Source organism: Ovis aries, chromosome 25, assembly GCF_016772045.2.
Source record: "Ovis aries strain OAR_USU_Benz2616 breed Rambouillet chromosome 25, ARS-UI_Ramb_v3.0, whole genome shotgun sequence".
Taxonomy (NCBI): Eukaryota; Metazoa; Chordata; class Mammalia; order Artiodactyla; family Bovidae; genus Ovis; species Ovis aries.
In genome coordinates, this window is record NC_056078.1 from 41,241,874 (window position 1) to 41,264,634 (window position 22,761).

General features: G+C 52.3%; 2 protein-coding genes across 2 annotated transcripts; both read right to left on the reverse strand.

Moving 5' to 3' along the window:
* Nucleotides 1-628: 628 nt before the first annotated feature.
* On the reverse strand, nt 629-10,252 carry RBP3 (retinol binding protein 3). The gene is made up of 4 exons (XM_004021549.5): nt 7,069-10,252; nt 4,652-4,842; nt 2,579-2,721; nt 629-1,107 (listed from the first exon to the last, which is right to left on the reverse strand). The coding sequence occupies exons 1-4, from the start codon at nt 10,114-10,116 to the stop codon at nt 629-631; spliced, it is 3,861 nt and encodes a 1,286-aa protein (XP_004021598.3). The 5' UTR covers nt 10,117-10,252.
* A 6,617-nt stretch (nt 10,253-16,869) lies between these two features.
* GDF2 (growth differentiation factor 2) lies at nt 16,870-22,761 on the reverse strand. The gene is made up of 2 exons (XM_004021550.6): nt 22,264-22,761; nt 16,870-19,469 (listed from the first exon to the last, which is right to left on the reverse strand). Exons 1-2 carry the CDS (start codon nt 22,607-22,609, stop codon nt 18,523-18,525), a joined length of 1,293 nt encoding a protein of 430 aa, XP_004021599.3. The 5' UTR covers nt 22,610-22,761; the 3' UTR covers nt 16,870-18,522.

Here is a 22,761-nt window from a genome sequence, read left to right on the forward strand (position 1 = left end):
CAACATTGCATGATGGGGACAGACGTGGTCCCAGGGCAGAGGGAGAGAGGCGCTCTAATGGGGAAGAAGCAGGCGCAGGGAGGACAGAATGGGGACAGTGTGGAGAGGGAGTGGGCGCTCTGGACCTCTGGGCCTGCACTGTCCCACGTGGGGGCCGCCAGCTGCAGGTGGCTGCTGTGAGCTGGACTAATGTGACATGTGCTGATGGGCCACATACCTGATCTCAAAGACTTGGTGCAAAAGCATCTCAATTCATAATAATTTTTATACTGAGTATACATTGAAATGATATGACTGTGAATATAGTGGGTTAAAGTACACTATTCAAAGTAATTTTACCTGCTTCTCTATACTTTTCTTAAACGTGTCTACGGAAAATGTACATGTGCCTAGCATCTGTGGCTCACATCATGATGTGGTTGGGCTAAGGTGGTATGGCTGACAGCGTGAGGACCAGGGGTTGGTGATTAAGAAGCATGGGTGGGGATAGATGTGGGCTTCACTTCCCTGCAGGGGATGGACTTCGAAGGGGATGAGCTTCCTGGCCCTAGGTGTTCCAACAGAAAGGATGCTGGCAGTTGGGAAGAGGCCAGATGTATGAGCTCCAAGGGTAGCTGCGATTCTAAGCCTAGCCAGAGTGCAGCAGGCCCTGTTTCTGCCCACTGGGGGCCTCAGTCAGGACCTCATGCCTGACTGCCCCTTGGTTGCGGCCCAGAGATCCCGCCCTTCCCTGGCTCTGCCTATGGTGGCCCTTGCCGCGACCACGCAGGCGTGGGCTGCGCCTCGCCCTTAGCGGAGCATGCTGGAGCATCTCCTTGGCTCTGGCAAGGGCGGCATCTGCAGGAACAGCCACGTCAGGTGCCACGCCCACCCCTTCCCATGAGCGGCCGTCTGCAGCCCCCACTGAGCGGGCGGTGGGGATGGTGATGTACAGGTCCGTGTCGTCCACGTGGTAGGTTTGCGGCGGCTGGCAGCCCCCGCTGGTCGCCTCCCCGATGACCAGTGCTCGGCCCAGCCTCTTCATGATGTAGGTGAATTCCTCTGCGGCGCCGGCAGTCAGACTGCTGGTCAGAATGACCATGCTCTTCTTGGAGCCATAGCGTTCACCTGCAAGATACAAGACCCTTCAAAATAGGGAGTCAGATCCCCACTGGGCACTGGTCTTCTCCAGACTGCCTCGACTCCGAGAGAGGAGGGTCGGGTCTGTATCCTCATGTCTGCATGCGATTCACTCCACCTTTCTAAGCCCAGTTTCTGCATCCATAAAACGAGGATAAGGATGCCTGCCTGATCCTGAGCAGGCAGGTGCTTGAGAGTTTTTTCACGAAGTGATGGGAAAAGGCTTAACCGACTTACCTGAGAGAAGGGCTAACCTGACCAGACTCTCTTTTCACTCTGGACCCCCAGAAGAGCCAAGTTTGTGATTTAATGATGAGAACCTCTAGGATAGTGATGTCCAGTGGGAATGCAACATGAGCCTAAATGTAAGCCACTGATGTCATTTCAAGTTTTCTAGAAACCACGCTAAACAAGTAAAAGGAAATTGATAAAATGAACTTTAACACTGTTTTATCTAACTCCATGAATCCAAAATATGCTCCTCTCAAATTTTTTGAACAATAAAATTATTGAGATATTTTACATCATTTTTTTCATAAAAAGTTTTCAAAATCTCGTGTGCATGTAACACTTTACACATTCCAATCCATGTGGGGCACGTGGCTCCCATATTGGACGTGGCAATTCCCAGGCCCCACGGTCTGCAGATCTGGTTTTACCTTCCAGTCTTGAATATCTATTTAAATTGAGCATTCATCTGGTCCTGATTTTTACTTACGTTTTGTAATATTATTGAATGGATATCTTGGAAGATTGCCCCCACATGCTTGTGTGATAAGAAAATGGCAAATGAAGATTGCAGAGTGCTTTTCTGATTAGATGCACAACCTCTGTTGGTTTCCCAGCCCCTTCCTGTCAGATGGGCATCCAGGTTCCTTGGTTTTGCAAGCTAAGCAAGGGAGACAGAGCCAGGCTATCCCCTGGGATGTGAGTGGGAGGCCCGTGGTTCTGTAAAGCGTAAGGCCTGTACTGCCTCCTCCAGCCCCTGCTCTGGGCCCAGGGCAGGTAACAGAAGGTTCATTAGAGTCATGAACTTTCTTTAGACAGATGTGCTGGGCAGCTGCTGAGAATTCAGATAAGGTGGAAAGCCACTGGAAACCCACTGGGATTTGCTTATGGGCAGGGGATCCTTCCAGCTCTGCATTTGTCTTGCAGACTGATGCCTGCCACGGCAAGAATGGCAGGCATTTTGGTTTTAGACAAACCAGTGTTCAAATTACTATCATTAGCTGAGTGACCTTAGACAAGATAGCTGACTTAGAACTCATTTTTCTCATCTAGAAAATAGGCATAATGGTAAATGTTTTGCAGGGATTGAAGGTCTCATGTACAGAGTACGTGGACTAGGACAGGGGTTTTGTATTCTGGCTACAGTTACTTTTACCTGAACCCAAAACTGTCTTTCCTGGATTTCTCAGGAGCTTCTACAATAGTAGGAAGGAAAGCCTTCTGCACGCACCTTCGAGCTGAGTAAGGGTCCAGAGCTCACTGACGGAGTCACTGGGCCGGTTGTAGATTTTGTCCAGCAGAATAGGTGGGCCTTCGTCGAAAAAGTAGGAGCACAGGGCAGAGATGGAGGAGGTGGGGCCACCAATGTTGAACCTGAAGGAAGGGAACAGTTGCCCGCTAAGGGGCGGAACCCACGGGGAAACCCTCGATGCCCCCAGGGGGCCCACATCCTTGCCCTGCTCTTAATCCCAGGCAGCCTAAGCGTGGTGCCCTTTCCTTATCTTACAGAATTCTTTGGTTGGCATTTCCCAGAGTACAAGATTCTTGAGAATATGAGACTTTGTGGTCAAATTCTTTTAAAAAAATACTACCTAACAGACCCATTCTTTCTGTTCATGTATTGATACATTATGTGATACATACTGTATGTTATATTAAAGGCTCTGACGAGTCCTGCAGCTTGGAACTTGTTGATAAATTTCCTTAGCTTACTGACCATGGGTTGCTGCCTGTGAGTGGAGCACATTTTGAGAACACTGTCTTCCCAGTTCCATGCTGGCTAGTTTCACAGTACCCACTAGGCGTCTTAGCTGGGGTGTCCTAACATGGCACTCAGTGTGGTGGAGTCTGTCCTTGACTGGTGGAGTGTTCAGAGCTGTGGGACTGCGCTGGGGGTAAAGGAGCCTGTGATCATTCCAGGCCATTTGTATATGTCCCATTGTGTGACCTCTCTGGCCCCTGTCTCCTTATCTGTGAAACAAGGAATCCAACAAGGGATGCCAGCAACTGCGTGGGCAGTGTATTAGCAATCTCTTCCGGTTGATGGTCTAGGATGGCCTGGATGGGCTCAGTGCCCATGACTTCAGCATCTGAACCTCCAGACTGTGGTTTGGAAGGATCTTTAAGCAAAGCACACCTGTGGGCTGGGTCTCCTCTGTAAAAAAAAAAAAAAAAAATGTGGACTACACTGTTAAGAGGGTGAAGGACGGGAGGCCTGGCATGCTGCAGTCTATGGGGTGGCAAAGAGTCAGATACTGAACAACAAATACAGTTAAGCAGGAAAAGATTGAGCATGAGGGTCATTTGGATGTTCAGTAGAGCCTTTGAAGGATAAAGTCATTAGGGATGGCACAAATAAGTTCTGACATACCCAAACCCAAGCCCTGGGAGTTTCTCTTCCAGGGAGGGGAGCCCACCTCTGTGATCTAGCGCCACCTAGTGACAATTAAGAATCATAACAGTATTGTAAACCAGCAACTAGAGTTCTCTCTTAGTCAATCCAGCCCCTGGGGATGGGGGCAGTGTCCGTTTCCCTGGGGAGCAGACTTCCCTCCTCCCAGTGCCCGTGGAAGATGCCCAGGGCAAGTCCACTGATGGTCCTGGAAGTGAGGAGAGGGCTGGCCACTACACACGGGCATTCTTCTACCCATTACCCTCCTAACTCCCCTCCCCCAGCTCTAGGAAGGAAACTCACCTTGTATGAGGCATACCTTCACAGAAGCAGATGCTGAAAGCATCCCCTCAGCAATCATTTTGTGCTGTAAAGAGTTCTTTTTGCAACAATAGTGGCTGAACTGTAACATTCTGACTGGGCCATTGGGTTTATGATTCTCATCACCAGGGTTGTCCTGAGCTGATTTTGTAAGATAGGAGACTCAAGCATAGGAGAAGGCCTAGCTCTCCCAAACACGGCTGATCATCGGAGTCACTTGGATGATGCTTGTCAAATATACTAGTCACTGGGTCTCACCCCTGGGGCTTTGGATTCGCAGGGATTTGAATTCAGAAGGACCCTGGAGTCGGTATTTTTAAGGTCACCCTTCCCCTCTCTCCTCACTTAATCCTATGACCAGGAACATTTGGGGACCACCGGACTAGTCCGGTGCTTCTCAGCCTAGAATGCACATTGAGGCCATCTGAGCTTAAAAAACTACCAGTAGTGGGGCCCCACCTGGCCAATTAAGCCAGAACCCCAGCTAGCTAGCCAGGCTCCCCCCTGGTCCTGTGCTGTGCCCCAGAGTCCTTTCTTCCCTACCCTGCTCACGGCTTAGACTGTCTACAGCAGCTGCCCAGGCCCACTGACCTCATGTCGACAATCAGAGCATCCGTGTGTACAATCTTCTTCCAGACGTGCTCCACCAGCAGCTCGGAGACCTGGGTGAGCAGCTCACCGTCCCCAAACATGTCAAACCTCAGGTAGCCAACATTGCCCTCCAGCACGTTAGTGTGGAAGGAGAACTTGATCAGGTCTTCAAAGGCTTCAGGGGAAGGGATCTGAAAGAGGGGGAGGTCAGCTCCATGTCAGGAAAGGAGAGATTTGAAAGCTCACTTTTTTTTTTAGGGTTTTGATTATTTCTTTCCTTCATTACTGATCATGGTACTTAAATGGACAACCACCTCTGCGAAAGAAGAAAGTCCACGTCCAGCTCTTCTGTGGCTGTGGCTCTCTGTTCTGCCAAGCCCCGCCTGGCACCTACTCCCTGTCACTTCTGCCAGATACAGTGAAAGCTCAGATTTGAAAGTGGGTGCCATGGGGTTCCTTTATATCATGAGAAATATTGATGGCACAGGAAGGGAGCTAACATTTTGTAAGGAAGTAGTAGGTGCCAGGGCCTTTCCTGATGGTACCTGGAAAGTTAAATGGGTAGTGAGCCCGGGATGTGAATCCCATGTGTGATCAGCAGCCTCCTTACAGGGAATGCTCACGCGTGCCAACTCCTCAACCTGGCATCTGAGTGGAGAGACCCAGGCACAGTCTCCACTCTGACTTGCCCGAGCTCCCCAGATACTTTTTGACTCTGAGTTTATCATCCTCTCCCTCCCCGAGGCAGGGAGGGAAGGCATGAACTACAGGGCTCTCGAGTCTTTCCCAGGGATCTGGACCTGCCCTGAGCACAGTGTAGAAGTCACTGTAGAGAAGACACTATTATCCTCATCTTTTAAATGAAACAAAACAAAACAAAACAAAAAAACCGAAGCACAGAGTGGTTAAGTAACTTGCTCGGGCTCATGTAGCCAGTAAGTGGTAGAGTTCAGGGCCCCTGCCATCCAGACCTTGAGCTGACCTCAGTCACAAGTTCCTTGGCTCCAGGCCACTCTCCCGGGTGCTCCTCCAGGCCTCAGTCCCCCTTTCGGTGAAATGAGGTAACAGTCCTGTCGTAGATGCTTCCGGTGCCTCAGCCCTCTGGCGTCAGCCACAGCTGACAGGGCCCTGCCTCTGGCACCCTTGCCTTTTTCTACTTCAGGATCTTCTCCAGGCTGCTCCAGAGCCTGAGCGAGTTCGTGTTTGGGGTGACTTTCAGCTAACAGAGGATGGAACTACTGAGTCCCGTCTGCAGAGGGACAGCTCCAGAAGGCACTCTTCACTCTTGTCAGGGTGCTTCTGGACTCTTCAGAAACAACAGCCTCAATAATAGACTCACCAGCTGGACTCCATCCAATTCACCCTACTCCCTCACTCCAGCTTCAGCAAACATCTCCCACATCAGCTGCCCGAACGCAAGCCCCTGTCCAGGTCCTGCCTTCAAAGGAACCAGGACAAATGCTCCCTGCCTAAGCGCTGTGGTCATGAAGTGAAAGAGTAGATGATAAAGGCCGTGGAGAGGTGTTGTAAAGCTGTTCTGATGGAGCTCTTTGTTGAGGTGTTGTAAAGCTGTTCTGATGGAGCTCTTTGTTGACAGGAGAGCTTGCCGAGTCTTGCTGTGTACTTTGGCCCCTGATCTGCAGAATTTTTCTCTTATTCACCCTGCAGCAAACCTCCTTAGCCTTGATTTACCCAGATCTGCAATGCTGACATCAAATATTTTGACCACACAGCTTCGCTCAGAATTTCCCATTCTGTTGGCCCTTGTATCTAGGTGCACACTCACCCAGCGTGACACCTTTAGGAGACAGTACTTGGCACTGGGGGAGGGGAGAAGGCAGTCAGTGCCCCACCAAGGCAGCCTCACCTCGGGAGTTGTCTAGGCTGGGCGCCAGCACCCCTGGGCCTGTCCCCAAGCTCCGTGTTCTAGCTCCAAGGCAAATGTGAGGCCAGGGCCGCTGCCTGATTCCCTGTCTCCATCCCCCTGACTCGTCCACAAAACCTGCAATTCCCCCAAGGCAGACAGGTGACGTGGATGGACACTAACCCCACATTTCTAGGAGAGGAACTCATGGGGACCTCATGTGACTTAGCAACCTCTTTCTCTAACACCAACAAAGGGAAGTTCTGCAAGCTCTTGCCTTCTACCCGGACAAGAGGGAAGCTCCTTCTGTACTAGCATTTTCAACCTGAGCTTCTGTAAGTACCGATGTTCTACAGAGGTGCTCAGGGACCTCATGGGCACGAGGAGTGGAGGACAGGGTCAGAGAGAGGAAAAGATTTGACTGGTGAAAACTTTAACATGAAAACAAGTCTGGAAGCCATTGCCTTGAACCCTGCACAGAGCCCTGGATGTGTGGACAGTTGATTGACTCCCTCGTCGGACCACGTGGGACCAACTCCCTCTTGTGACTCACCTGCATGGGTACAATTCCAGGAATGCGGTCTTTGGCATCCTCAGGGATATGGGCTGTCTTCAGGTGTGGGTCCCCAGACAGCGCCTGCAGGTCGGCCTGCAGCAGCTCGGCAAGGGCGGCTTCTGAGGTCACCCTGGCATAGCGGCTCTGCAGACCACTCAGTTTGGCTGCCATCTTGACTCCCAGCTCAGGGGAGGCGTAGTTATCTGCTACGAGCTTCCCAGCTGTCTGCAGCACAGTGGGCACCTTGGCACGCAGGGTCACTATGTCCCGGGCTGTGGAGAGGGCCACGCTCATGGGCACAGTGATGTCCGGCTCCACCCCAGCCAGATCCCAGGCCTCGCCGGTGCTGGCACTCATGGCCATCTGCGTGGGCATGGAGGCATATAAGGAGCTGCTGCCCACCTGGTAGATGCCCACGGAGAGTGCCCCCCCACCCGTGGGCTCCCCGATGATGGTGGCTCGCTGCAGATCCTGCATGGTGTGAGCGAAAGCCTCAGCTGCTGAGCCGCTGGTGTGGCTCACCAGGACGTAGAGGTCCTTGCGGGAGCCGTAGCGCTGGCCTGTGACGTGGGGCAGGGTCCACACCTCTGTGACCCTCGACGTGGCCCTGTCAAACACAGAGTAGAGGTGCTGGCGGGGCTCTGCCTCGAAGAAGTAGGAGCAGAGGAGTGGCACAGCCGTGGAGTAGCTGCCGGGGTTGTAGCGCAGGTCGACCACCAGCGCGGCCGTGTCCACCAGCTTCTGCCACACCAGCTGCACCAGCTGCGGCCCGATGGCTTTCACCGTCTCCAGCTCAGCCATGGCGTCGAAACGCAGGTAGCCCAGCTGGCCGGGCAGCACCTCAGTCTTGAACAGGGCCTCGATGAGATAGGAGAGCTCCTCCGGGGAGGGGACGGCGGGAGGAGGTGGGGGCACTTCCTCAGCCACCATTTCACCAGGGCTGTGGAAAACTAGCAGACGGTGATCCCCAGACATCTCCTGCAGGTCGGCCGTAAGCTGGGAAGCCAGCGACTCCAGGTCCACCGCCGTGCGATAGGCCCCCTGGGCCAGCTTGGCGCGCAGCAGGGCACCCATCTGCCCCACGACCTCTGGCCGAGCGTAGTGGGCCTCCAGCAGGTGCCCCGTGCCCTCCACCAACTCCCCCAAGCTTCGGTGGAACTCCAGCACCTCCTGGGCCCTGTCTAGGGCTTCCTCGGCCAGCACGATGGCGTCGGGGACCACACCGCCCCCCAGCCAGCACTCGCCATGGTTGTCGATGAAGGTGAGCACAGGCACTGTCAGCGCCAGGCCGCCCTTGGGCGTCTCCAGCAGGGAGACGGTGTGTGTGTGCAGCAGGCTGCCCGCGGTGATCTCGCCCACCAGCGTGGCCCAGCCCAGCGACTGCATGAGGAAGGCCAGCTCCTCGGCCGCGGTGGCCGTGCGGTGGCTCGTGAGCAGGTACACCCCGCGCTGGCTGCCGTAGGGCCGGCCCAGCAGCTCCGTCTGGCTGAAGTGCTCCTGGGTGACGTTGGTGCGCCGGTCGTAGGTGGTGAAGAGGCGCACGGGGCTGGCGTCGGGGCTCTGGAAGTAGGACAGCAGCAGGGGCACCGCGGAGGACGGCCCCCCGGGGTTCTGCCGCAGGTCCATGATGAGGTGCTCCGTGTCCTGCAGGGGCTCCCACACCTGGCGCAGGATGTACGGGCCCAGCACCTCCAGGACGGAGGCATCAGCAAAGCTGTCGAAGCGCAGGTAACCCACGTTGCCCGGCAGCACAGACACCTGGAACACGGAGTCCACCAGAGCCCGCCGAACAGCCTCGTCCTCGGGCACTTCGGGGACCGTCTCTGGAGGTTCTTCAGCCTCCTCCTCAGGCCCAGAAGAGGCTTCTTTGGGTCTGACCACCTGCACCTGGAGCCTGGGGTCCTCAGACACAGCCTGCAGGCCAGCGTTGAGCTTAGTGACCAGATCCTCCTCGGAGACCACCGAGGACAGGTCCGTGGCAGCCAGGTGGCTCAGCAGGGCGGGCACGCGGTCCACCAGCGTGTAGTACTCGCGCAGCGCCTCCTGAAGGCGCTGAATGACTCCTGGCAGGGCCCGGCGCAGCCTGAGAACGGCCAGGGCTTTCTCCAGGGCCTGCTCGGCTGGCGTCCCCACACAAGGCAGCACCCCGCTGCCCTCCCACGTCTGGCTGCCCTCACCCAGGGGCCCCAGGGATCTGGACACAGGCACTGTGAGAAAGAAGTCGGACTGGCCTATCCTCAGCTTCTGGAGGTCCAGAGCCCCCCCAACAGTCCGCTCGCCCACCACGATGGCCCTGCGCATCTGTTTGAGGATGTAAGCAATGTCCTCAGCCACGCCCCCCGTGCGGCTGCTGGTGAGGACCACCACATCCTTGTCGGCACTGTACTTCTCTCCCAGGGCTTCAGGCAGGGTCCAGATCTCAGTGGTTGTATTGGAGGGGCGGTCGTAGATGGTGTCCACATGCAAGATTGTGTTCCCCGGGTGCAGGTAGGAGATGACGTAGGGGATGCCAGAGATGTGTCCCCCAGTGCAGTGCCGGAGGTCCAGCACCAAGGCGGAGGTGTTCATGAGCTTCCTCCAGACGTTGGCCACCAGGAAGCTCCTCAGCTTGCTCATCACCTCCTGGCCCGGGATGTTGTCCACCCGCAGGTAGCCCACATTGCCTTCCAGAACCTCATGGCGGAGGCCATCCTGCAGCCCTGCGATGATTTCCTCTAGTGTGAGGTTCGTGAATGCTGGAGCTCGCGGGGGCGCCTCGAGGGTGCCGGGCTCATAGGAGATGACCAGGCGAGGGTCATTCAAGGAGCTCTGCACCCCAGCTGTCAACACATGGGCCAGAGTCTGAGGGTCTGAGATAGACAGAATCTCATGACTTTTGATGGCCTGCTCGATGGCTTCCTGCATCCCCATCAGGTTCTCTGGGAAGCAGTAGTTATCCAAGAGGACCTGGGCCATGTCCAGCACCAGGCTTGGCTGGAAGAGGTGTGCGGGCCCAGCCAGGCTGCAGAGCAGCATGGGCAGGAGCAGGGCCCATTTTCTCACCATGGGGACGCAAAGGGAGGGCTGGCTCCTGCGCAAAAGCTCTCTTGACACCGTACGCAAGGCAATAGCACTCCCCTGTGCAGCTGCCTCCCTCGCTCGTCCTTCTCAGCTGGCGGACAGAAGGTCTGGGGCTAAATGCAGGAGTTGGGGTGTAGCTTCCAGCCCCAGTAAGCCTTTAATCCTATCTAGTTCAAGCTCATCAGCCCTGGGGACTGGGGACTGGGGAGAAGGGGCGGAAGTGGCTTGACCCAGAGGGTGTGTGGAGGTCTCAACTGGCTGCACCACCTCTGGCAGAATAACATGAGTAACTTCCGTGTGAATTCCGGCCACATGCCAGGCTCTGTGCCCCATACTTTATACGCAGATGGTTTCCATCCTGCAAAGGAGAGTTATTAACGTGCAAGTAAATAGCATTTCCCCTCTACACTGGGTGACCCACACCCTGGAATTAGGGAGAACTCACTGGAGATCTGGTCCTGCCGCCCTCTACTCTGTGGCCTTAGGGAAGTGTCTTATTTATTGTATAGACTAAGTGAGAAAACATGGGTAAGGTGCTTAGCATCAGGCAAGAAGGAAGCACTAAATTACTGATGAGATTTCCGTGTTAGATTGTCTCTCTATTTTGTAGCTGAATAAACAGAGTTCAGTAGCTGCCAGAAGCCCGCCATCCTAGGTGTGAGGGGGACGTGAGAGCAGCTGGAAGGAACCAGGGGGGCCGTAGTCACTCAGATCACGCCGAGGTTGAGTCTAAGCTTCCATCTACCTCACGGCTTGAAGTTGTTCCCTTGCCTAGGGAACTGAAATGGTGCCCCATGACAGCTCTCACGTGACAGGAATGAACTGTCTGGACTTCATCACGGGGCATGGGGAGTGGGATTGGCGATTCCAGGGCAGGAGAAGTTAGCTCTGAGATATAACAAGTATCCATTCTCCTGACTAAAGAAGATGCCCCTCCTGGTTGAGGGCCCAGCCCACAACCCTCTGCTTGCAAGGAGAATTGAGTTGGAGGACTTGGGTCTCTGAGGTCCAGGCCCCACAGGTATCCAAATCATCAGTCCCCAGCAAACAGCTGGACTTCTGCTCCTTTGCATAGAAGTGACATGGGTCCATCTTCTGACTGATTTATCGCAGATTTCCAAGAATACCTACTACAGAGCCTAGACCCTGGAACCCCTGCTTTATGCCCCATCCCTCTGGGAGTGGGCATTTCCTTCACGTGACAGTCTGGCTGATTACGGCTCAGAGTGTGGTCCACATAGCGAAGGAGAGTTGCCAGGCTCCACTCTCTTCCCTTAGCCCCGTTACCGCCAGTATACCCTCCCGGGACCAGGTACGTGTGTGCCTCAGGCAGGCACGTGTGTGCCTCAGCAGGCAGCCGGAGGAGGTGGTCTTGGGGCTGGGGGCCCTTCTCAGCACACTTGAAAGCCACAATCCGCTCTCTGGAAATCATTATCTGAGGATGTTTACCAAGTGGTTGATGAAGGCCAAAGAGGTCAATTAGCTAAACAAACATATTCTTAGCTCATGAGGATTTGTTTAATGCCCAAGTGACATATGGTCACATCACTCCACCATTTGCAGCCAATCAAGTGAGACTGATTTATTATAATAATAAGGCCTCCTTAGTCCTCACTGGGAAGGCTGAGCCCTCTGCTCCACCTCCACTTGGGGATTCACAACTCAGCCTCATCCTCTAAGGACACTTTTCTATCATTGCTTGAGCCCAAGTAGAGCCTCTGGGCTAGGAAAGGCGGGGATGATGAGCAGAATTAAGAACCTTTTTGGAGAAAATGTTTCCCCTGAATTCTTATTAAAATGAAGTCTTGAAAAGGCATACCTGGAGCTGGTTCCGGGCTGTGATTTGTGCAGATGGCCCAGAGCCTCAGGGAGGACGCAGCAACAGGACAGTCTGTGGCCCCTGGAGTGCTGAGTTAGTGCCTGCGAGGGGACGTGACGTGTCTTCCCGTGGATGTGGCCTGAAGCCAGTGGGATAATTCTGCCCCCAGAACTCCACAAACTCTCCAAGAGGAAGGGCTGTCCGGGCCCCCAGATAAGGGAGATACAAGCAGGTGGTAGTGGGCTAAGGTGAGCATGTGGCAGCCAGGAGATCTTCCCATCCAGCCCCTCCCAGCTTTTGGCCCAGGGGCTACAGAGAGTCCTGGGGGTGGTCTCTGGGGCTGTGTTTGGAATTGGGATGCAGTTATAAGCCTCTGCCTCCCCCTCACTTGTACAGCACCCATGTGAGCAGACTGGTCAGGAGTTATCCCCAAACCCGACTGTTTTCTAAAGTATAGACCCCGATTAGGTGACCTGACTGGTTTTTGCCCTAGCTTCCTCAACAGGGAAATAAGACAAGAAGAGACCCTCAGCATTGTGATGAGAGTCAGCACACGTAACAGAGAAGTCGAGGGGGCTGTTCTTGTCTTGTTATTGATCAAGGAACTATTTTGGCGATTCTAAACGTCTTTGCCTGATGTATGTGCTGCTAATTTTCCTCCTAGTCTGTGGCTTGCCTTTTTTTGACCTTAACGGTGTCTTTTGAAGATTAAAAGTTCCTATTTTTGATAGATTCCAATTTATCAATTTTTTATTTTCTGATTCTTACCCTTGGTGCCATATTTAAGAAATCCTTGCTTATTCGAAGGTCACCAGTTTTTCTTCAGTATTGTCTAGAAGTTTTAACATTTATAATCCTTTTTGAATTAATTTTTTTGTAGAGTGTGTTAATTTTATTTTATGAGGAAGGGGTCAAGATTTATGTTTTTCCATGTTGATATCCAGCTGATCCAACACTAGCTGTTGAAAAATCTTCCCTGTCCCATCGAGTTCCCTTGGCATTAGGTCAGTGATTAACCACACGCGTGAGGGCCTATTTCTGTACTCTCTGCTCTGCTGCCTCCATTTGTGTGTCTTTCCACCAGTGCCATGCTGTCCTGGTTGCTAGAGTTTACTGTATGTCTTGAAATCTTGTAGTGTAAACCCTGCAACTTTGTTATTGTCCATCAAAATTATTTTCGTTATTCTAGTTCCATTGATTGGAGAAGGCGATGGTACCCTACTCCAGTACTCTTGCCTGGAAAATCCCATGGATGGAGGAGCCTGGTAGGCTGCAGTCCATGGGGTTGCAAAGAGTCGGACACGACAGAGCGACTTCACTTCCACTTTTCACTTTCATGCATTGGAGAAGGAAATGGCAACCCACTCCTGTGTTCTTGCCTGGAGAATCCCAGGGATGGGGGAGCCTGGTGGGCTGCCATCTATGGGGTCGGACACAACTGAAGTGACCTAGCAGCAGCAGCAGCAGCAGCACTTACACTGATTACCCATATAAATTTTAGATTCTGATAATTTTATTTTTAAAGAATCAGACAATTGATTTGAATTGAACTGAAGCTATAAATCAGTAGGGGGAACAATTGACATCAAAACTGAGACTTCCAGTCTATGAAAATGGTATATATCCATTTAGGAGAACTGAGATTAGGAAAATTCTCTTATATTCCTAGTATTTCAAGACTAAAAAAATAATGAACAGATGTTAAATATTGTCAGATGCATCTATTAAGATGACCATGATTTTTGTTTTTCAGTTTGTTAACACTAAACAAACTAGTGGTTTGTTGATTACACTGATTGGTTTTCTAATGGTTAACCAACCTTGTGTTTGTGAGATAAGCCTCCGTTGGTCATGATGTATTATTGTGTTAAATGCTGTTGAATTCAATTTTGGAGGATTTTTGCACGTTCATGAAGAATATCCGTATGTAGTCCTTTTTATTTGGCTTTAGTTTCTAGGTAAAGCTGACCTTATTAAATGAGCTGAAAAACATTTCTATTTCTTAATTTTTCTATTTTGTGGAACAGTTCATGTAGTATTAGTATTATTTTAAGTAATTAAGGCTCTAAGAAGTATTTCTCTAGATAAGGAAGGAGGGCTGGTTCTGTTTATTCCTTATCCCTACTTCCCAACAGAGCATTCTCACAGTTTTGTGCCATGACAGGGAAACTATAACTGAAGTCCCAGGATAAATAATCACTCCAGCTGTCAATCACTCGCATAAGAATTGTGCACTGCCCCCAAACAACATTGCCCGATGGGAAGGCAGAAGAGAACCAGAGTAACTGTGGGTGCAGCTCCCATGGTCACCTCCAGGGGGCGCTGTGTGTCAGGCTATGAGCCTGGCGGGGCCAGGTGCGGTGGGGGAGGTGATTTGAATTGGAATTCGTTCGGAGGTGTGTGGGGGGTGGGAGGGGAAGGTTCTCAGAGTGACCGAGGTCCTAGGAGCAGTGGGATATCACCCACATGCTTTCTCTGCAGGCAGGGAACCTCTAGGAAGCAAGGCTGTCTAGCTTCTTCCCTGCATCAAATATTTTCTGTGCAGTGCAGGCAGAAATTCAAGTTTATAGACAGCCAGAGCCCCGCCTAGAAACTGTGCAGGGCCTAAAGAGGTTCTGGGAATGAATGCTTTTCTTTCTTTCTTTTTAGTTTTTCACAAATAAGTAAGATTTATTTTAAATTAAATCCGCACCGAGTCTATGCCTAAGCAGTCACTGTTATCAGAGGTAAAACCGTGAGAGCAGTGAACAAGCGTCAAACGGGCTTCTTGCCGCCCTCAGTCGGCGAGGCCTCGTGCAGCATTTGCTCATGATGATGCCTTCACTCACAGGTCTTGTTCACATCCTGCTTCTAAGACGAATTCTCCTAAACCACTCTTTCTCCTGTTTTTATGGGGGAGGATGCTGGGGCTTGGAGGGATAATGGGACTTGCCCAGAATCACAGCACTCAGGAGCAGTGGATTGACTGACGGAAGGGATACTGTCATCCTCTGAAGATTCTGCACACGCTTACCTGGGCTTTGGTCATAAACCCAGGCGTGGACTTGTGGTGGGAGGTGGGGGCTAGGAACACGATCAAGGCCTAGATTCCCTCTGGCTTTGGTAACTCCACCAATGCCATGTCTCCGGAACTCCAGGGCAGTCTGCTGGAGGCTTGGGTGAAGCTTGAACCCAGCAGGGGGATCACCATCCCCTATTCCATGGGAATCCACAGGATAAGATGGCGTGACATAGATGAATGGGAACGGTGAATGGAACATAGCCTTGGAAATCTAAGAGCAGATCCACCTGGCAGGCCTGGGAACAGGTTGCAGGGCACACCGTGGAGGGCTTGGGGATCTGCTCAGGCTACTCGGCTCAGCTGTTCCCAACCTCTGGTGTCCCCTGAGCATATCTTTTCCCAAAGAGGGCTGCCTCCTGCCCTCTCCTGTTCATTCCTCTCTCTCTCTCCTCCTATCACCTTCCCAAGCCACTAAGCAAAGATTTTCCTTTCAGCTCTCTCTGGGAAGGCTTGGGAGCTAGCATCCTTCATCTTACAACCCTATTGGCTTTTGTTCTCAGTGGTGCTCTTTGGCCTGGTTTACCTGTAGTCTATCCTTCCCAGGACATCTTGCCCAGGGTGGCCTCACCTTGTGTCTGGAGTCACCAGTGCATTGCTGGTGAGAAGGGCCTGCCCTCCAGATGCTGACCTCACTTTTCCTCCATGACTTAACCATTCTTGCATTTTCCACCTAGGTTCACGAGACATGTCATTACATGTATAAGCCCCAATAATTAACAGGTTTCAGGATTTTCTCCATGAGACCCCTGGGTCCAGGCAAATCAAGGAAGTAGAGAGTTGTCTTTGCAGTTCCCAAATATATGGTTACATTTCAGGTTTGAGTGCCCAGCACCAGGGGACCTCTGGTGTGTGCACCTGGGAAGAGGACATGCAAGGAGAGGTGACTCTTGCTTCCAACCCAGGCACAGGCAGGAAGGCCAAAGAGATTGGCAGAGCACGGGGAAAAATGAAGAGGGGGCATTGAAAAGACAACGAGGAAAGAAATGGAGATTTCACGGTGAAAGAGAATAATAGAAGGGAACGGAGTGGCTCTAATATTTTTCTAAGCATTACTCAGAAAGAGAAGCAAGACCTCAATAAACTTTTTCTAAGCACCCGGGGAGCATTTGCACTTTGGGGGTTATAAGCAAGGACATAAAGACTCAGTGGCCACTGAAGTGACTGTGAACCAGTGAGTGACCTGGTCAGGACGGGAGCCCAGGGTAGGCAATCCCACACCTGGTGTGCTCCCAGCCATCCTGCTACTCCTGACTGTCCTCTGCTATTGGGCCCTCAGATGTCCCTGACTGTGGATATCATATGACCTTTCATCCAAATAGGAGCCCTAGTTATATGTGGATAACATGGATTAACCAGGGCCATCCCAGGCAAACCAGGGTGATGGTTACTGAGCCAGAGGAAGAGGCTGGTTAAGCAGCATCTGGCAGGAGCATTTCCAGGCAAAGGAAGGACAGTCTGGGCACCAACCTGGATGACCCCAAAGGCACTGGAGGTGGAGCCCTGTATGGCCCCAGAATGCAAGCATGATACTGGGGTCTTGAGAGGACCATGGAGCTCATACCTGTCCAGCAGAGGCTTCATTCACTCATGCCCACCCCTCTGTGTCCCTCCCCTCCACCTCCCCCCAGGGAAAGAGGGGCCTGGAGGAAGGAATGGGCAGGGTGTGAGGCTAGGGGACCATCAGGCCCAGGTCTCACACTCAGGAAAGGCCACAGATTAGACATTTGACTTTATTTCCAAGTGAAATTTTGATGCAGGCACAGAAACACCCCACAGGGACTAAAAGATGTCTGTCATCCATCCTTATGATTGAGCAACACTGTCATACTGGGAATTAGTATTTTCTGTAACTCCAGTAATTAAACAATAATGTTTTATTGTGTTTTTGGTACTAAAGCTGTTCATTGGTTCCACGTAAACATTTAACACAAGCCATTAAAAAAATATTCTGGGAACTTCAACCAATGGGAATGACCTGGGTCTCTCCAGGCCTTTTATGGGCTCTGCTCTGGCCAGCAATCAGAAGGGCCATGGAGTGGAATCTTCACCACTTCCAGAACCTTCCTGCTCCGCCCTCTTCCATGTGTGACTCTGAGAATCAGAGGTCCTCTCTTGCGGTCAGTGGGGATGAAGTCTGGTCCCAAGGCCCAAGCCCAGGACCGGAACTGGATGCACATTACTCAAAACAGCCAGTGAGTGCGGCCAGAGTCAAATGTGGCCAATAAGGACCTGAGTTCAACAATGGCGGGAGCCCTCACCCAGGGAGACTGGCTGTCAGCTCCTGAGTACCTGGAGTAAAAGCAAGGATATTGCAAATTCCAAAGCAAGAATGCATTTATTTCAACAAATTCAAATCCAGGTCTTGTCATCCATGGAGTCCTTGTCAGACGGTAGCCCATGGGTTTGTGATGGTGGTGAGCTGGTTATGCTAAGTAACTGCAGAGACACAGGCCATGGGCTGCCCATCCCTCCGGGTAAACTCAGTGCACCCCTGCAAACCATCCTGCAGTCTGAGTCCACGGCAGCAAGGGGCCCTGTATGAACCACTGGTCACACAAGCTCTGTGCCAGTGGGTCAGAGTTCCTCTGGCCACAGCGTACACTGCAGCCTGAGGGCATTCGTCCTGCATTTGCTCCATCCTGCAGCTGGTTTACGGGACAGTTCTCAGTGACTCAGGGGTATCTTCAAACACACTCGGACACTGAATCAACACAGGCGCAGAGCAGTCAGAACGTACCCTAGATGTGACAAGTAGCCCAGTCATCCTGCTGGGTACTGGTCGGACTTAGTCCAGCTTGTCCCCAGTCCCCACCTCCCAAAGTCTAATCGTGTTCAGTTACCAGGTGACCTGCTAAACTGCAGCAGGGTACTTGGGGAGGTCCTCGGCTTTGGTGACCGACGGACCTGTGGAGATCCCCGGATTGGAATCATGCCATTGACTGTTGCTACTTGAACTGTTGCTATTTGGGCTACTTGAGCCGAAGTTTTGGCTCCCATACATGTGAATTGGGAGTCATGACGCCCATCTCATGGGTTGTGGGAATAATGTGCAGTGGGTATGGCACACGGCCATTCCTTCCGCCTTTGTTCACTGTGGTTATTGGAGTAAATCCTGTCCCTCTCACTTGCTTTAATTTCCATTAATCTGTGTGCATCTCCCGTTTAGACTTCTCGGCCTCAGTTTTGCTCAGTTTTCTGCTGACTCTGGATTATTCTTTCTCTTGTCCCCATTTCTTCATCTCCCCTCCCACCCCAGCAACCCTTCCAGGCTTTCCTCTTCTCCCCAAACCCTACTGCCCATTGGCATCCCCTCCCCTGTAGTTCAGGCCAGTGGCGTGTGCTTGGGGTGGGCCCCGAGAGGGAGAGCAGGTCTTTACCTCAAGGACCTGGTGGCTCCCCTTCCTTCTCCAGACTGGCAGGCAGGTGGACTTGGTCCCTGTCATGCCCAGCGGGACACAGGGCCTGTCACTAGGAGCCTGTCCACCCTGCCTCCCCCGCCCACAGGCCAGCACTACCTACACCCACACTCTGCCACGCTCATCCCCTCATAGTGGTACTTGAGGGTGGGGACCCCCATGTCATCCTTGTAGAGGATGGAGATGGGGCTCAGCTTGGTGGGCACACAGCAGGCCTTGCCCACCTTCATGGGGAACTTGAGATGCACCAGGGTCTTCACGATGGCATGTTTCGTTGGGGTCACATCGTCAGCCAGGGGGAAGAAGCAGCCACCTTTACATTCAAAGGCATCATACTCCTTGGGCGCAATGATCCAGCTGTCCCAGCCGATGTCCTCGAAGTTCACCCGCAGGGAGGTCTTTTGACAGTGGCTGTTGGCCCCAGCACTCCTCTTCCGTCTGACCAAAGATGCTGCCGTGGGCACGTGGCCTTGCACATCCTGCTCCTCGTCTTTGTTCTCACCTGCCTCCACCACAGTGTTCCTGGACAACTTCTTGATCACGCTCTCCTGCTCATGGCTGATCATCTCCCTGAGCTCCAGCCTGGTCTCCTTGGTCCCGTTGCTGCGGTCATTGGAGAAGACGACAAAGAAGGGCAGGTTTTTGGACCCTGGGGGGACGCTGATATCCAGCTTGTCACAGCCCTTCCTGTGGCTCTCCACTGTCACTTCCAGTTTATTTTTGCTCTTGGTGGAGTCTGCCCGGACCCACCGCTTCACGGCACTGGACACCTCAAAGGTCTCCCAGCCCTCATCCCGGATGTCCTGAGACACCAGGAAGGTCTTGGTCCCCCCAGGAGCATCCCAGACCTCAGCTCCATCCAGAACGTCATAAATGACCATGTTTCCTTTCAGCTCGTGAGAGGAGTCCACGTGGCTCTGACAGGAGACATAGAGCCGGAGCTCAGCCCTGGTGATCTGCTCATGCCTGGGAATGGAGATATTGAAGAGCAAGAAATGCTTCTGGAAAGGGAAGTCTTCTGTGGTGGCTAAAGAGACAGCATCTGAAATGCAAATACATAGTTGTCTGCCGGGAGGGTCTGTTTTCACAATGCCAAACCTGAGACTCGTGGTTTCCATGAAAGGGCACTGGGCATGACACCATCTATCTCTAACAAGTCTCTCTTTGGTTTCCCTCAAGACCTTAATGTAGTAGGGAATTTAAAAGATAGATTTGACATCTTCCAAAGAAAAACAAAGGCAGGAGATGCCTTGCATTGAAGCTGACAGCTCCAGCTGTTTACTGAGCACCTACTATTTGCCCACCTTTGCATATTTTACTTGTCTCTTCACACTGACCCAGGGAAGAAGATCTAATTATTATTACACTTTTACAGATGTAGAGACTTGGATTTAGCGTGTGCAGCTGCCAAAGTGCACACATCCTGTAAAGATCCTCACTTAGAAAAAGAACCAAATAAACAAAACATCAAAGCACACTATCAGCCTCAGAGTGCAAATCCTGAGCATACAATAGTAAAGGAGCGATCCTAGGAGGGGATGGTGAAATTTTATTACTACAGTGTTAAAAATATCACCTAAATCACGTAGGAAATCATTCAGAATGGTAACTTATGAGCAGAATGAAAGTGGTGTTTATTTTTTTTCAATGTGTGAGGAAAAAATAGATTAACCTCGATGGCTTGGCCATGTTAGACATATATGGAGCTTGCCTTCTAGCCACACAACTGTCTCTCTTCCCACTTCCCTGGCTGACTCCCAGCCATTAGCACATCCTGTTATACCATGGCCTGGTCACAGGAGGGAAGACAAGTTGTGTTTCCTGAGCATCTCCTATGTGCCAACATGAGTAGGGAATGTGCTGTCATGAAACCTGGCAGCATCTAACAGTCTAAAATTCCAATCCTTACTCTCTCTCTTCTAGGCTTATGAGCTGGGAGAAGTCCTGAGTCTCTCTGGGCCTTAGTTTCCTCATCTGTAGAATGGGGCTCCATCCTACCACCTCCCCAGGGCTGGTGTGAAGCTTTGACAAGAAGGCTCATGAAGCCTCCCCAACGCTGTCCCTGGTTCGCAGCAGGTGCTCAATCAGGTACTTCTATGTCTGCCCCAGAAACTGCGCCTGCTCCACCGCCCCCAGCACATGGCCTTTCACGCAGCTCTCTGTGCGCCCTCCCCCAGCCTGGACGAGCTGTTCTCGTTCCCGTACCGTGTGTTAAACCCGCCGTGTCATACGCGAGTAGTGAGCGGGATCCACGAGCAGTGCATTCACTGCTGGCTGTGCTCTGTGGCACGCCTTGAAAATTGCCAAGGGGCCGCTTCAGCTAACTAGAGAGCAAGTGCTCTCTCTGCCCGAGCCACTCAGGCTGTTCGTGATAATGATCACTGCCTCCACAGCAGCACTGGCCACAGGCAGAGCTGGGATCAGATCAGAACACCTGCTTCTGGGACACAGACAATGCTGGGGGGAGGGGAGCAGGGCGGGGTCACCCCACTGCTGTTGGGAGATGGCTCCCAACACTGGACTCCCAGACTACAGGATTTGGTGATTAGGGCCAGCCAAAGAAGCTCAGCCTTTCCCTAAAGCAGGGGTTACAGACATGTCCCATGGGCGTAGTGTGATGCTGCCAGTATCTATATTACCTGCAGACTGCATTAAAACAAATTAAACCCATCTTTTAGAAACAGGACAGGTCCACATTAAATCTAGACTTTCATTTTCTTTTGGGGCCATCAGGGGCCTTCCTGGTGGCTCAGATGATAAAGAATTCGCCTGCAGTGCAGGAGTCCTGGGTTTGATCCTTGGGTTGGGAAGATCCTCAGGAGGAGGGCATGGGAACCCACTCTAGTATTCTTGCCTGGAGAAAGCCCATGGACAGAGGAGTCTGGCAGGCTATAGTCCATGGGGTCACAAAGAGTCAGACATGAGTGAGCAGCTAAGCACAGCACAGGGGCCATTGGGAAATACAGCTTTGCCAGGCACGCAGCATGACCACAGCATCTTTGAGCTAGGGCATATGGCTAGGAGTCTGCAGGCCTCAAGCTCAGGAGGGAAGAAGTCCTGTGTGCCTGGTTGGTTAGAAGCTGCAACTGCGGAAAAAAGCCTGAGCTGTGCAAACAGATGGGACTGGGTCAGAATCCAGCTGCTTAACTAATATGTGAACCGGGAAAGTTCCCTCAGGGTCTGCAAGCCTTGGCTCACTGCTCACAAGATCATGTCACCTACGTGGCGTGAATTAGAGGACATAAGCCCTAAGTCGACATTCGTTATCTTCTAGTCCTACTAAATCAGGGAAATTATTTTATACTTAGAAAATAATTACCTTGTCTTCCAGTGTTTCTCAGAGGAATTTATCTGAATTTTAAACACCTTTTGATGAGTGAGAAATGCAGTCTTTCAGTGTTTAAAAAGACGCCTGTTAGTCAGAGGCTAAGTAAGTTGTCTGTGTCTAAGTAGGAAGGAGACAGGATGGGAAGGGAGGGGAAGGGAAGGGATGGAAGAAAGCGAGCAGGCATTCCTTCAGCACCTACTGTGTTAATGTGGTGCTGGGCCCAGAGAGGGAGAATTTTCTAGAGCAGAGATGTCTAGTAGAACATTATGCAATGATGGAATTGTTCTATAGTCTCCATGTCCTATAGGGTAGCTAGGCATGATTGCTGAGCACTTGCCCCCAAGCTACTGAAACTAACTAAATTATTAACTTTATTGCATTTAAATTAACCTAAATTGAAACGAAGAGTCCCGTGTCTGAAGTGGCCGCCATATCGGGCAGCGCGGCCTTGAACCCACCACTGAGTCCCCCCGCCCCCGCCCGGGGCGCCCCACGGAGCCGACTCTACCTTCCACGCTGAAGCTGCGCACAATGTTTGACGCAGGGGTGGACGTCTTGTCGGTGGTGTATCTGTTGTATAGATCGATCATGTACTGTGGTGGCTCGGCTCGGGTTCTGTCCTGAGAAGGGACCCCACTCAGGTTGAGGTTGCGCAGAAAATCCACCTTCATGTTCTCCAGGAACATCCTCAGGTCGAAGGTGGCCCCCTCCTGCTCACCGCCGGGCCCCCGTAGCAGGCGGTGGGCATCTCCCCCCGTGGACGGCCGCCCCCGGTTCTCCAGTGGCTTCCCTAGGGCGGAGCAGGCCAGCAGGGAGAGCACAGGCAGAGCCATCCGGAGCGCCCCACGGCCCATCTTGGGAGGCTCTCGCCCTGGTCTGGAGACTGCGGCGGCCGCGGTGTGTTAGCGGGTGCCGGGAGGAGCCCGGAAGGAGCCGGCCTGCATTGTCCTGCCCACAGCTCTGTACGGCGCACCCGGGCCAGTTCACAGGCTCTCACCCTTCTGCT

Excerpts from the sequence above, each read along its gene's own strand:
- RBP3 (XM_004021549.5), bottom strand. The coding sequence starts at position 10,116 with ATGGTGAGAAAATGGGCCCTGCTCCTGCCCATGCTGCTCTGCAGCCTG. Across the intron at positions 4,843-7,068 it reads CTGGAATTGTACCCATGCAG|ATCCCTTCCCCTGAAGCCTT; the intron begins GTGAGTCACAAG and ends CCCCTCTTTCAG. Across the intron at positions 1,108-2,578 it reads GACCCTTACTCAGCTCGAAG|GTGAACGCTATGGCTCCAAG; the intron begins GTGCGTGCAGAA and ends TGTATCTTGCAG.
- GDF2 (XM_004021550.6), bottom strand. The coding sequence starts at position 22,609 with ATGGGCCGTGGGGCGCTCCGGATGGCTCTGCCTGTGCTCTCCCTGCTG. Across the intron at positions 19,470-22,263 it reads GCGCAGCTTCAGCGTGGAAG|ATGCTGTCTCTTTAGCCACC; the intron begins GTAGAGTCGGCT and ends TTTGCATTTCAG.